This window comes from Corvus hawaiiensis, chromosome 2 (assembly GCF_020740725.1).
Source record: "Corvus hawaiiensis isolate bCorHaw1 chromosome 2, bCorHaw1.pri.cur, whole genome shotgun sequence".
Taxonomy (NCBI): domain Eukaryota; kingdom Metazoa; phylum Chordata; class Aves; order Passeriformes; family Corvidae; genus Corvus; species Corvus hawaiiensis.
Window position 1 is genome coordinate 31,528,576 of NC_063214.1, and position 14,564 is coordinate 31,543,139.

A 14,564-nucleotide genomic window follows, 5' to 3' on the forward strand; every position below is an offset into this window, starting at 1 on the left:
CCAGGTCCCAAAAGGTTTTTTTCCTAATTTCTCTGAGTACTAGCCGTACTCCTGATTTCACCTGCAGCCCTGCAAAGACTTACAAGGATGGCTCCAGCTTAGTTTTTCTGATTTCCTGCTGCCTTCAGGCTTCTGAACAGAAGCTGTGACCAATTATGGTGGCTCCTTGCTGTGAGGCTCAAGAACTGGTGGTCATCAGCAAAGTCTGAGCACGGAAAGTCAGGTGTGACAAACTCTGACGCAGCTTTTGCACCTAAATTTTACTTGTGGGTTTTCAATACATGAACAGACAAAGCCACAGCTGCTCTGACCTCCTGCTGGTAGCAGTGCCACTTCCAGCAACAGCCTGGACCAAAGGCCTCCACAGGCCCCTTCCCACCAGGAGTTATACACAGTACATTGGGAGGAAGGACACTGCTTGCTGTCATTTGTTATAGCAAGAAACTTGGTTGGAAGCATTTGGAAGACGGAAGACACTTTGTGAGCAGACCCTCTTTCCATGTGCCAGACTTCAGTGTCCCTTAGCCTGGGAGCCAATCAGCCTGTGTGTGCACTTCCCAGCTGGCTTTGCAATTCCATTGCCACTAGAGGCAGAAACAGGAACGGGGCAGTGGGGAAAACAATGGGCAGAAGTAAAAATGGATGGAGGTCTAAGGAAACACCTAACTTTGCCTTAGACTCCTGGGTAGCTTCAAAGGACAGGATCCAATTGTCTTCCTTCTTAAAAAGCTGCCGCAGCCTAAAGCAAGGCAGACCAAGGGTTGGCTTAAACTCTGTCTGAAGCTTGAAAATGAAGACATCTTGTGGAACAAGCTCAGGTTACTGAGAAGCTCATTTGTGTTCAAATCCCTGAGCTTAATGTGTCCATAATGTCCAGTCTACAGAAAATTTAGACTGAACAAGAACTTTCCTGACTGCACATCAAGAAATACAGCACTGACATAAGCAGTCTACCCTTCTTTACATAGGCTCTGTTCCACACAAATACTTTGGGGTGACTATTTGAGAATGCATTTTCAAAGATGGTTCAAAGAATTTGTGCTTCCTTGATGTTGAAAGTCAAAACATATGGGTATTAGTTATGGCTCTGAGTGCCAGTAAGTTTTAAACCAGGAATCCACAGGTTGTAGCTGTTCCTTTAAACATCTTGTGCTCTGCTTCACCAGAGGAAGAAGTCCCTAAAGGCCTCTCTTCTTCACTGGAGAGCTCAAGTTGGAGTTGTTTGTCAAAAGAGATGGTTGGTTGTAAACAGACATGGTCTCCTGGGTGGCTGTCTTGACCATCATGATTGTGAAATAGCTGAGTTTAGTATCTTGGTGATAAGAGGCAAAAGTAAGTAAAGCTACTCCCCTGGACCTGGGCAGAGCAGACTTTAGGCTATCAGGGAAGCAGTTAGTAAGGTCCCCCAGGAATCTGCTTTTGAGGATAGTGGGGTACATAAAAGCTGCTCACTTTTTAAGGGCCTCCTTCCAAGAGCACTGGAGCAGGCAGTCTAGAAGTCTAGCCAGTGAGGCAGAGGGCTGGCTTGGCTGAGCAGGGATCTTTCTGCAACTTAGCAGAAAGTGTATGGACTTTGGAAAGAAGGACATGTTATGCAGGAGGGCAGACATGCTCTCTGCCACTCCAGGGAAAAAAATGCCCCAGCTCGAGCTGAAGCTGGCTGGTACTGTGGTGGGTAAGGAGGCATTTTGGAGTATGTTAACAGCAGAAGGAAGACTAAAGGAAACACTGGTCTGTCACTGGATGAGGTGGGTCACCTCATCCCTGAACAGTGATGAAGCAGAGACATTTAATGCTTCCTTTGCTTCTTTCTCTGACACTGGTGACGGGCCCTTGGGTGTCCAGAGCCCTGGGCTGGATGACCATGGCTGGGAGAGTGATAAACTCCTGGCTGACCTTGAAGTTGTATAGGATTTGCTGCTGCAACTGAATGCACATGTCTATGGATTCCTCCCAGGGTACTGAAGACTTGGCCAATGTAACTGTGAGACCTCTCTCAATTATTAATCAACAGCCTTGGGAATCTGGAGAAGTTCACGTGGAAGCTGGCAAATGTTGTCCCAATTTTCAAGAAGGGGAAGAAAGAGGACCTTGGTAATTACAGGTCAATCAGTCTCACTCTGGTGTCTGGTAATAGTGTGGAGAAAATTAGTCTGGAGGCTATCACGAAGAAGACTTGAAAGACAATGCAGTTGTTGATCAAAGTGTGCACGAATTCTTGAAGGGAAAGTCATGCCTTACTAACTTAATAACCTTTCACAACAAGGTTACCCACCTAGTAGTCAAAGGGAAGGCAGATGTGGGGGTTTTTTTGGTTTTGGCAAAGCTTTTGATAGTCTCACCATATCCCTCTGGACGGCGGTCAGCGTACAGCCAGATGTGTACACAATTTCATCCCTATGAAATTTAACAGGAACAAATGCCAGATTCTGCACCCAGAATGTTGTAATCCTGGATGTATATATAGACTGAAGGATGGGGTGCAGCCCTGCAGAAAAGGATCTGGGCATTCTGAGTGACGGCAGGCCCTGCCAGGTATGTCATGCTGGGGTGTACTAGGCACAGAATAGTTAACTGGCCAGAGAAGTGAGGGTCCCACTGCACCCAGGTTCAGCCTCACCAGCACTACTGTGTGCAGTCTAGTGCTCCACAATACAAGGAGGATATGAAAATATTATAATGTGTGCAAAGAAAGGTGTGACTTACAAGGAGCAGCTGAGGATACAAAGTTAGTTCAGCTTAGAGAAGACCAAGGGTTGACCTACAACCTCTTCATCAGAGGCAGCAGAGAGGGAGGTGCTGATCTCTTCTCGTTGGTATCCAGCAACAAGACACAAGGGAATGGCTTAAAGCTGCAGAGGGGGAAGTTCAGTTTGGATATCAGAAAAAAAAGTTTTCATTTACAGGGTGGCCAAGCTCCCCAGGGGACAGTCATGACCCTGAGTCTGTCTCTGTTCCCAGATGTGTTTAGATAATGCTCTCACCTATGGTCTAACTTCTATGTTGCCCTGGATTTGATGATCCTTCTGAGTCCCTTCCAACTCAGGATATTCTATGATTCTATGACCCTGTGACACCTCCAAGTCCTAAATCTTAGTATAGGGCAGCCCAGAGAAACAGGGAAGAAGCTACCCCTAAAGCACGCAAGATCTTGCTGTTGAAACCCAAGCAAAGGAGAGTTTAGTCAGTGGAGGAAGCTCTCTCCTCCTCTTTCCAGCCAGGAAAGCAAAGAGGGGGAAAAAGCCTAAGGTGTAACAATGGGGGTCAGGACACAGTGTAGAGATGCTTCTGTGACCTGGAAAAGCAGGTAAACCTATCCTCATGTGTAGCCCTTGCAGGCAGCTGAGGAACCAGCCCTGGTCACCCCCACGGCTGTATGAGCATCCAAACCTCCTCCTCCTCCTCTCCCCACCCTGTAATGATCTGCCAGTGACCACGAGTGTACTTCTTTCTTTTGTTTCTTTCCCTTCATCATCCTCATTCTATTTTCAACCAAGTAAAATCTCCATTTCACCTCCCATAAAATAACCTCTTTTTTTCCCATGCACTAAGCACACTTAGACACAATATAAATTTGATTGGTTTGTTTTTTTAATTTTTACAAATACTTGAAAGCGTCACTGAGCAGACAGTGACACAAGTAAGATATTCCAGCAGTGACAGGCACCCAATGAATGGCATTGTCCTGAATTCAGTCCCAGGTTCTCTTGGGATCAAGAGTGAAAGAGAAACAAAATTTACTACAAAAAAAAAAAGAAAAAAAAAAAAAAAAAAAAAAAAAAAAAAGCCTGGTGCTGATGGCAGAAGAACTCCCCCACTTGGCCAAAAAAGAATTTGACATCCTACAGAAATCTAAATATTAATGAGGATTAGAGGCAAATTACTACATCCACATGGGTTAATACCAGTAAGCCCCTTTGCCCCCTCTCCAAATTTAACTGGTGGGATGAGGAAGGAATTACAGCTGCCTAGAGGGACAGCCCATTCCTGCAACTGAATCACCACAGATGGAGCAGGGGCATGGGGACCAAATCTGGCTACTGGATTAAAAACTTCATAGTGAGGACAAACAATACTAGTGGAGGGAGTTCAAAGATCCTCACTCTTCTCTTCTGCTGGTCAGTGACGCTGGTTCTAGGAATCTTCAGCTTCTTTCACTTCTTCCCTTTGAGTAGGAGACTGTCACTGAAAGGGAGACAGAAGGGAGTCATCAGTCCAGAAAGCACAAGCAAAGCTGTACCACCCTCCAGTATGAATTCTGAGGTATGGGGTGTCACACTCAAAGGATCTGGACTTCCTATCAGTCTTTCCTATTATGCATGTTTTTTTTCCAAAGCTCCTTAAATCTTCTGGAACAAATATGACAGAATCTGGTCAGAGGTGAGGATGTTATAATCAAAATTCCCACAGAAAAGAAACCAACTCTGTTTTCCCTTCTCAGTTCTGAGAAATTGAAGCTTTTAGCTGCATTCTGTTAGCTCAGTTGGCACTGCCTTTTTCAGTAAACATTGGACAGATTAGGCAAAGCCTCTGAATTCCTGACAGCTCTGAAAGCAGGAAATGGGGTTTCCTCACATGAACTGGAAAACTTTTGGAGAACAAAAGCATCTTCCCTAGAGATCAGCAGCCCAAACCAACACAAATTCCCACGAGCCTGCCTCCTCACAGCCCCGTTTGCCATAACCACAGGATGCCCTGTATATGTGATAGATCAGAGAACACTGAAGATGCAAGGCTCCTTATGAGGCACACATGGAGCTCCAACTACTGCATACTCCATGTGTGTCTTTGTGTGGTCCCTGCAAGGAGAGCTTCAAGTTTCACATCACAAACGGGAACTGAGGTAGAGATTGGAATAAACTTCCTGGGGCTGAAAAGGCCCAGGCCAGAAACATCCCAGGCACCAGGAAACAGCAACACCCTGGTTCCAGTACTAACAAAAGGATCAAAATATACAGTGCCTTACCTTCCTCTGTGTCAGCAGATGCAGTAAGGGGTGGAGGGTGGGGAAGAAAAAAAACAACAGTAAATTGATTAGCTTTAACAAAAATCCCCACTTCCACAGTAAGAGGCTGCTCCCTGCTTGGCTGTATCCTCTGGCAGCAGGCTCCTCTCAGAAAATGATCCTGAGAGAGCTCCAGAGAGGGGAGCAGCTTCCCAGGTAGGGTGCAGACAAACCCAGGCACCCAGCCCCTTTACCTGGTGAAGCCCTCATCCTGCAGGTTCAGTACCAAGTTATCTGCTGTGAGATACACACGATTTTGTGAGGCAGCAATCTGAAAAGGAAATCCATTACAAACATGGCATCAAGGACTGAAAATGCACATGGAGGAATAGCACTAGGAACCTATCTCCCCCTCCAGATACAGTACTCCTGTTTCCTTCACTTAAGATCTCAGTTAAATCAACACAATTCCCCAGAACAACTCCAGAACTTCCTGACTTCTCATCCCAGAGCCATCAGACTTTCTAAAGAAGTGCTCACTCTGTCTCTCTGTCACAAAGACCTTTGATCCCACATTTAGCTGTTCCCCCTTCTCAGCTGCAGGTACCCAGATGCTTTTGGTGGCTGCAGCTGAGGGTGGGTGATGGAATCTGATGTGGATCTGGCCTTGTCGTATGAAGGGCACGAACTCTGAGCCTCACATCTAATTGCAGATCCTTGCTAAGTCTTAAGCTCTACTTGAGCAGAGAAGGGCTGGGCAGGAACAAAGATCAGGACAGGGCAGATCACATTCGCCTTAAATTCATCATGTGGCCACTGGGCTGGGGGGACAGCACAAAGATTGCAAAACGACAAAGGGAATTCTGTGCTCACCGTTTTTGAGATGTTTTGAGCAGCTCGGATCTTACGTAGCTTGATGTAGCCTGGATTCCTGCTGAGAGCTTCCCCGAGGTACAAGGGAACAAAAGTTAAGGAAAATCCTGCTAACAGAAGCCGCTTACCCTCAAGGAATTCTTCCTAAGCCATATTAAAGAACATCTTAGTGGGTGAAAAGCAGTCTCAATCCCAGTAACATGGGCCTCTGGGTAGGCATGTTTTTACCTGCCCAAATGAAGAATGTTATGGATTATGGTCACACACAGCCAGTAAGAGTTAAAATTTACAACGAGGAGCGCAGGCCCACTGCCGTCTCTGCTCTGACCTGTAGCCTCAGACAAACCTCACTGCAGCCAACTGGTGAAGGGGTGGGAATAAAGAACAGTGACCTACTTGAGGCTATCATCCGATCAGTCTCCTAAGCATGAGCCCAGAGTGACACTCTCAGGACTGTCAAGCTCACAAGCCACATCCCACAAAGTCTCCCAAAGCAGGATATCATCTTGGCAGCTGTCGCTTCCCCCTCGGCCTGAACTATCTTCTGCTTCTGCTCCTGCTTGGCCTTCTCCACCAGGAACTGGGCGCGCTGTGCCTCCTGCTGGGCTGCAGGGAGAAGGGACACAGCCATTGGAACCACACTGTGCCTTCCATCAGAACCTGAGAGCCGAGGCCCGGAGGTTCTGCTTCCCAAAGAACCGGTAACACTCTGGGACCACACCCAAGCACAAAACGTGTCTGAGAGCACTTTACTTTCTCTTAAGTAAAACCCACAGCGCCCAGAACCCCCACAGTGAGTGACAGAGTCCCAGTCTGAAGAGGAATCTTAGTCTTGGGAACTCAGTCCCTCTGATGGTCTATCCCACTAGCTATGGCTTTCTGGTAACACTTGTAAAATAAACCTGCTCAGCTCTGTTACTAAGCAGGCTGAGGTTTGTAACCCTGTACCTGTACTGATACAGTGACACAGCAGTGACACACTGGCCCAAATTCCACTTCCTTGTTTAATAATTCAGCGAAAAGGCAAATGCAATCCAGCCTTTTCAGGCACCAATGAACTCACCCACTTGCTTAGCCTCCACAGCTGCTGTGTATTCACGACTGAAACTAAGCTCTGTGATAGCCACATCATCCAGGATGAGGCTGAAGTCCTTGGCTCTCTCTGTCAGTTCTCGCCTAATGAGCAGAGACACCTGAAACACAAACACAGCAACAAGAGTAGTACCAGGCACGGGGTGTTCCTCACTTCCTGCACACTCCAAAAGTGAAGCACAACTGCTCCTCACAGTGTCGGGACAGATGTTCCCAACCCAAGCTCCACACCGTGGACATCCACACCACCTCTGAGTAACATATCCACAGCCACACAGAGCATTTTCAAAACTCCATTACCACTTAACTGTTCTGTGCAAGTAACACTGTGAAAGTAAAAAACCTTGAAAGCATCTTTTGCTTTCACATCCCACCACATCTAGTTCCACAGTTCCCACAGTTCTGGCAACAAGCATTTCCTTCTCCACCTTGGGTTTGCCACTGTTTGCAGGCTGTGCTTTCATAGCTGTATTCCAACACAGAAAAAGAAATGACCACATAATTTTTTTTAACCCATATAACATCTGTTAATTACAGTAGCTACTTGTCTAGTGTAGCTACTCCACTTTTTTTGTCTGCTTTGGGTGGGTGTTGCTGTTAGATACTTTGATTTTTTCTACATTTACTTGCCAGCACCTTTTTCAGGCAGGCTGACAAGTCCTGCGCCAAATATTGACTTAGACAGAAACTATTGCTACAGTATCACATGCTTGGCTAGTCGAGCATTTGCTTTTACTTTCACTGCAGCTGTTTCTGAGCAGAACTCTAAATAAGGACAGAAACCTTTCCTGTGTGAACTGCGAGAGCACAACTGCATAAAGTCACTTAATTTTCTTCTGATTATCAATCCCTTCAATACACATCACTCTATAATAACAAGCACTGGATGGATACATGACAAAAAGGCAAATGCAATTCAGTTTGTTCAAAAATTTCAGAGATCAAAGAATGACTCTTATTTGAGATCACAGGTGCTTAACAGCCTTTGCTTCCAACACAGCTGAAACCCTCACAGATATTCTTTGCTGTCCCATCCTCTCCACACATTCTCTTTCTACGTGAAGACCAACAAACCCCTCCAGTGCACTCCATGTGGATGAGCACAAAACCCTGAAGCCCTTGACCAGAGGGATACAGATCATTTCTCATAACAACACCTGGATACACAGTTCTCTTTGCTTCTTTTGGCATGGATCAGAAACTAGTTAAGAGATGCTTTGTATTTCATCTAACAACTTTTCCTCTTCAGCACCCTCCTGGCCCTGCAGGACCTCCTCTAAAACCTTTTAAAACAAGACCAGCACCTCCTCTTTGTGCCAGCTGCCATAGGTGATGAGAACTCTCAGAATCCGTGGCAATCAAATTATTACAATATAAACTTTCAGAAACAGGCATTTTAAAGCTAAATATTTCTACTATTTTGCAACACTCCCCCAAGATGACACTTTTTCTAATCAGTGCCTGCAGGGAAGGTGCTGAGACAACTGAGCCAGGCGCTTCTCAGTGATGCCAAACAATAGGACAAGAAGCAATGGGCAGAAACTGGAACACAGGAAGTTCAACCTGAATATAGGAAAGAACGTCACTGTGCAGGTGACAGAGCACTGTAACAAGCTGCCCAGAGAGGTTGTGGAATCTCTCTCACTGGAGACATCCAAGAACTACCTGGATGCAATCCTCTGCCATGTGCTCTGGGATGACCCTGTGTGAGCAGGGAGGCTGAACCAGAGGACCCACTGTGGTCCCTTCCAACCTGACCCATTCTCTGAGTGTAAACAGAACTATTTGCTACCCTTCTGTAGCACTGATCACTGACACGTTAGTGCTTTCTTAACTGCTCATTCCCATGGTTTTTCAGATCTTTCAAAACTGTTTAATTTGCTCTGACAGCTGTTCTGAGATCCGCATTTCTAAAGCCAGTTCCAGTGTCACCCATGGGCCATGATGTAAATCAGCTCTCCCTCCCTTAGTGTCACATTTTGGTGCAGTTTTGCACTCTGTGTACCAACGGACCCAGTTTCCTCCTCAGAAACTGGCAATACAGTATTTGCACCTGCACTGGAATCACGCTGTAGGTGGGACGTGCTTTCCCAGATGGTAGATGCACTACCCACCAGCTGAGTACAGCTATCCTTCCTTCATCGGTCACAACATTCCCCACACCCACAGATCTGCGAGCCAAGCCAAGCCCGCGCCTGGCAGGGCTCACCTGTGCTCTCTGTGTGATGAGCTGCGAGGCGTTGAACTTGGCCACGACGCTCTTGAGCACCTCGTTGACGATGGAGGGCAGGACGCGCTCCTCGTAGTCCAGCCCCAGGCGCTGGTACATGCTGGGCAGCTCGGCCGCGTTGGGCCGCGTCAGCACGCGCAGAGAGATGTTCACCATCTGCAGGTCTGCGGGGACAGGGAGGGGTCAGGGGGCTGCTGGCAACCTGCAGAGGGACTCTTCAGCAGCAGCTGGAGCCGTGGGACAAAGATGATGAGCACAAAGTGGGAAAGGGGACACTTTGGTTGGAAATTAGGAAGAAATCCTTTAGGGAGGGGGTGATGAGACACATGAACAGGCTGCCCAGGGATGCTGCGGATGCCCCAGCCCTGGAGGTGGTCAAGACCAGGTGGGATGGGGCTTTGAGCAACTTGGTCTAGTGAAAGACGTCACTATCCGTGGCAGGAAATTGGGACTAAACGATCTTTAAGGTCTATTCCAACCCCTTAACATTCCATAATTGTATGAGGAGCGCCAGCACTAGAGCCGAATTCCTGTCCCGTGCCTCCTACCTCGTGGCCTCTCTTTCTCACCTTTGGAACCGGTGGGGGAGGAGATTTTCCGCGGCCGCGCTCGGATGTCGTAGATGATGGGATACTGGAACCAGGGGATCCTGCGGGGGGCGGAGGCGCGTTAGGGGCGCGGGCCTTAGGGGGCCGGGGGGACCGGGCGGGGGCCGGAGGGGTCGGACCCTACCTGAAGTGCAGCCCCTCGGCCAGGATAGTGTCTTGCTGCACGCCGCCGATGCGGTTGAAGAAGATGGCGCGCTGGCCGCCCTCCACTGCGGGGAAAGAGCGGGGGCTCGGTCAGCACGGGCGGCGGGCGCGAACGCTCCGAGGGGTTGGGGGGATCTCCACTCACCAATGAAGACGGACTCTCGCACGCCGTAGGCCAGGGCGCCGGCGCCCAGCAGCAGCTTGAGCGCGGTGCCGACGCCGCGGGGCCCGGTCGGCAGCCGCCCCGCCAGGTCCTTCAGGTTCTGCGCCATGGCCGCCCCGCCGCCACCCCCGCCGGGAAGGACACCGGAAGGAGCGACCGCTGCGGCGCTCCGGCGGGAAACCGCGGCGCCGGGAGCGCCCCCGCTGCCCCTTCCCGCCCCCAGCACCCGCCTTCCGGCGCGGCGGCCGCGGCGCTCCGGAAGCGGGTCCGGCCGGAGCCAGATAGAGGGCGCGCCCCGGCGCCATCTTGGGTGGCCGCGGCGGGAAGGGCGGGGCCGGGGCGGGGCCGGCGGGGTCGCGTGACAAAATGGCGGCGCCCAGGCGGCCACGTGGGGACGCGCAGGAGGAGGAGGAGGAGGATGAAGGCCGTGCGCTGGAGGCCAAGCGGCCCCGCGGGCAGCGGCGGCTCCTGGTCGTGCTGGAGGGGGCGAGTCTGGAGACCGTGAAGGTGCGGGTGGTGGGGGGGGAAGGTCGGGGCGGGTCCGAGCGCGCCGCGGATGCCCTCGCTCCCCGCGGATGCCCTCGCTCCCCGCTCACTTGTCCGTGCTTTGGCCGTAGGTGGGGAAAACGTTCGAGCTGCTCAACTGCGACAAGCACAAGGCACTGCTGCTGCGGAACGGCCGGGACCCCGGGGAGGTTCGGCCTGACATCACCCACCAGGTACCCGGGAGCCCGGCAGGTGACTCGGGCGATCGTCCCTCGGATCTGGGGATCCGCTTCTGCCGCTGGAGCCCGGGGACGAGTTTGGCCTCCCCCGCTACGTTCGTGGCTTTTAGGTTTATTCGCTGTCTGAATCTGGGCTTGATTTCTCAGCATTACAGTAGAACTCCCGATGCTGGATGAGCTTTCAGCCTCAGCATCGGTCCCTTCTGCATTTGTGGGGGCTAACCTGCAATTTTCTCTAGAATTCTCTCTCTTGTGCCTTTCTGTTTCCAGTACCGTGTGCTTTTCAATTTCAGAGTCTCCTGATGCTCATGGACAGCCCCCTGAATCGGGCTGGTCTCCTGCAGGTTTATATTCATACCAAGAAGAATGTTCTAATTGAAGTCAATCCCCAAACCAGAATCCCAAGAACTTTTGATCGGTTCTGCGGTCTTATGGGTAAGTGATTCAAACTTTGCACCAGCTATAGAATAATGCAGGAAGGTGGTCAGGATTGGAGGAACTTCAGGAAAAGTCAAAAATTGGCACCAACCTTAAAATGTGAAAGTGAGAAAAGAGCAGAGAAGCGAAAGCCTCTTTCTGTGATGTTCCAGAATGCATTCCCCAGCTGTGCGTTCCTTAGCACAGTGGGGAGTGTCTGCAGGAGGTTGTGCTGTCAGCAAAATAACTTGTTTCAGACTGTGATGGGAACTCTAAAAGTGGGCTTTTTGTGTACCTCAGCTCAGGCAAAGCATGGGATTCCTCGAGCAAATGAACACACAGCTGAAGTGCTTTTTTTTTTGTTTTCTCTTTGCCAGTTCAACTGCTGCATAAGCTCAGCGTTAGAGCAGCTGATGGGCCTCAGAAACTGCTGAAGGTAAATATTCTGTAACTGTTCACAGCTAATGTTGCAACATTCTAACAGTGAGGTAGGAGGGATTTTTTTTTTGGTGGGGGGGAGGTGTTTTTTTGGTTGGGGGTCCTGGTTGTGGGTGTGGTTGCTACTCTACCCCATCACATCATGGCTGGGGGTCCTGGTTTCAGGGGGGCTCTCCCACATCCTACGTGGCTAGCACGTGCTGTAGGAGCTGCTGCTGCAGGAAAGAAGCCCCAGACACTGCTGTCTTTGGAGCTGAGGGATCTGTTTGCTCCCATGAGCCTGACTACCATGCCTGGGCATTGACGCTTTTTGGGTACAGCTTTTAAAATGGCAGAGAGAGGTGGAAACGAAGGTGTGATTAACTTGAACAGCTTCTGCAGTCACAGAGGGAAAGACTGGATAAACCACAGGGACAAAGGGTTTATCACAATACCAGATTCGTGGAAGAACTACCCTTGTTGCTGGAAATGCCAGAAAATCAGCAGCCTGAGGAAGGTGATGGCGATGTCATCTTGGCAGAGAGCGCTTGGCCCCAGCCTGTGGATCTGCCTGAGGACACGGGTCAGCAGGCAGGGAGAGACAAGGAGCAGCCTTTACAGCCTTTTCCACACAGGGCTCTCATGAACCTGGCTCGAGGAACGTGCCAGAACAAGGAGCTGCTGGGCTGGAGCAGGACCTCACTGCGCCGCTCCTCAGACAGCAGCAAGACTCCCAGATGCGAAGAAGAACTAATCATCAAGAACTGATCAAGGCTTAAATGTGTTTTGTAACTGTCTTCTGGAAAATCCAGATTCCCCAAAGAAGGAGAGTGGTTTTAAATCCCAACAGCAGCCTGTTTGCCAGCCGAGACAAAAATACCTAAAGGTCCCCCTTGCCCTTCTTCTGTGCCTGCTTCAAGAGCATATTCTGGATACACACCAAGACTGACAGCGTCTGGACACACCTGCTGGGGTTTGTTGTGTCCCTCTGCCGGGGGATCCCTGACCCTGCTGCGGTCCAGTGTGTACTTTATGGCTCCTTTGCAGGAGAAGGTGGTGTTTGGGATGCTCTTCCTGGGAGCAGTGCTGTGCCTCAGCTTCTCCTGGCTATTCCACACTGCCTACTGGCACTCGGAGAAGGTCTCGTGGACTTCTCTGATTTTCAGAAATTGCACTGCTGGTCATGGGGAGACCACTCATTCCACTGCTCCCCACAGCCAAGATTCATCTACCTCTCCATCACCTGTATCCTGGGCATATCTGCCATGACTGAGCCTCAAGCAAAGGCCAACCCATCCAGGATTGGTTTGGCTCAAGGACCTCGGTGTACTTGGTGGGGAATGCAGGGGGATGGGGAAACAGGGTATGTACCTCAAGAGGATTTGATTTTTGGGTGAGGACAGTCTGTAATGTTGAATTGTGTAGGTAATGTTGGTTGTGGAATGACACTGCCACTGTATTTTGTAAATACCAGGGACAATGAGGACGGACTGCTCCAGATGCACCACTCATGAGCTCCTGATGCAGCCTGCAACCAGCTGATGAATTTTTTGCTTGTTGTTTTTAGCAAACAATGGATCTAGCTATGTGAGGTCTGTTACCTCTACACCCCTTTTAACTTTCTGCTTTCTGCAGGTGATTAAAAACCCAGTCAGCGACCATCTGCCTGTGGGCTGTATGAAGATTGGTACCTCTTTCGCAGCGTCACAGGTGTCGGACCTGCGTGAGCTGGTTCCTGCAGCGGAGCCAGTTGTCATTGTGGTGGGAGCTTTTGCCCACGGGTCGGTAAGTGTGTGTATGCCTTATCTGGGGTTGTAAAAAAGTTTCAGTCTTGTTCTGAGTATGGAGGTTTTATCTGCCCTTTTTTTGGCTTGGTTTGCCCCCCACCCAGCCCCCTGTTATTCCCCGTAGGCTTGTCAAAAAAAGGCCCAAAACTGCAATGCTTGGGACTGTTCTCCCTCCCCAGGGAGCGCATTAGTGAAGGCTAGCAGTTTCTCTGTTGGAGAAATGCTGTGCCTCTGCAGTTGTTGGGGTTGGAAGGGATCTCTGGAGGTCATCTAATCCAAACCCCTGCCAAGGCAGGGTCACCTGGAGCAGGTGACACAGGAACATGTCCAAGTGGATTTTGAATGTCTCCCAGAGAGGGAGACTCCACAACCTCCCTGGACAGCTTGTTCCAGTGTTCTGCCATCCTCATCATTAAGAAGTTCTTCCTCCCGTTTTGGTGAAACTTTGTGTGTTTTAGTTTATGGCCACTGCTCCTCGCCCTATTGCTGGGCACCACAGGAAGGAGTCTGGCACCGTCCTCTTGGCGCTCACCCTTGAGATATTTATGAGCATTAATGAGATCCCCCCTCAGTCTTCTCTTCCCGAGATGAAACAGGCCCTCCAGTCTCTCCTCATAAGAGAGATGGTTCAGTGTCCTAATCATCTTTCTAGCCTCTGCTGGACCCTCTCTGGTGGCTTCTTGTCTTTCCTGTACTAATGGAGATGGGGCTCAGTGAAAACTTTGTGCAACTTGGTTATTTTGTTTTTTCTATTTTTCTCCCCCTCTTCTCGCAGGTCAATGTTGACTATACAGAAAAGATGGTCTCCATCAGCAACTATCCCCTCTCTGCTGCCCTGACATGTGCTAAAATTACTACTGCCTTTGAGGAAGTGTGGGGAGTAGTATGAGCTGGTGCTGCTGTCATGATGGACTTGTGTACAGTGACTTCACATTCTGGAAAGGCTCTTTAACTTGGGTGTGGACCTGGTGCAACCTTGGGCTCCTGGAAAAGACTTCAACTTCATCCTTGCAGCTTCTGAAGCAACAAGACTTTAAACAGACTGCCCCAATGACCCTTTTTCCTCCTAATTAAAGGTACCTTTTTTGGTTAAAAAGCACTTGTGAATTTTACTTTCTCATTTTTCATATGTGGGCAGGATGGATCCCCTTATAGCAGGGACT

General features: G+C 49.7%; 2 protein-coding genes across 2 annotated transcripts; one reads left to right on the plus strand and one right to left on the minus strand.

The window, feature by feature from the left end:
- Positions 1-3,569: 3,569 nt before the first annotated feature.
- PHB2 (prohibitin 2) lies at positions 3,570-10,208 on the minus strand. Its single transcript, XM_048295342.1, has 10 exons — positions 10,038-10,208; positions 9,873-9,957; positions 9,710-9,789; positions 9,120-9,304; positions 6,882-7,011; positions 6,321-6,424; positions 5,819-5,896; positions 5,200-5,276; positions 4,967-4,972; positions 3,570-4,185 (listed from the first exon to the last, which is right to left on the minus strand). The coding sequence occupies exons 1-10, from the start codon at positions 10,162-10,164 to the stop codon at positions 4,155-4,157; spliced, it is 903 nt and encodes a 300-aa protein (XP_048151299.1). The 5' UTR covers positions 10,165-10,208; the 3' UTR covers positions 3,570-4,154.
- A 193-nt stretch (positions 10,209-10,401) lies between these two features.
- EMG1 (EMG1 N1-specific pseudouridine methyltransferase) lies at positions 10,402-14,500 on the plus strand. Its single transcript, XM_048294692.1, has 6 exons — positions 10,402-10,562; positions 10,673-10,774; positions 11,074-11,215; positions 11,575-11,633; positions 13,250-13,399; positions 14,177-14,500. The coding sequence occupies exons 1-6, from the start codon at positions 10,422-10,424 to the stop codon at positions 14,288-14,290; spliced, it is 708 nt and encodes a 235-aa protein (XP_048150649.1). The 5' UTR covers positions 10,402-10,421; the 3' UTR covers positions 14,291-14,500.
- The last annotated feature ends 64 nt before the right edge of the window (positions 14,501-14,564 follow it).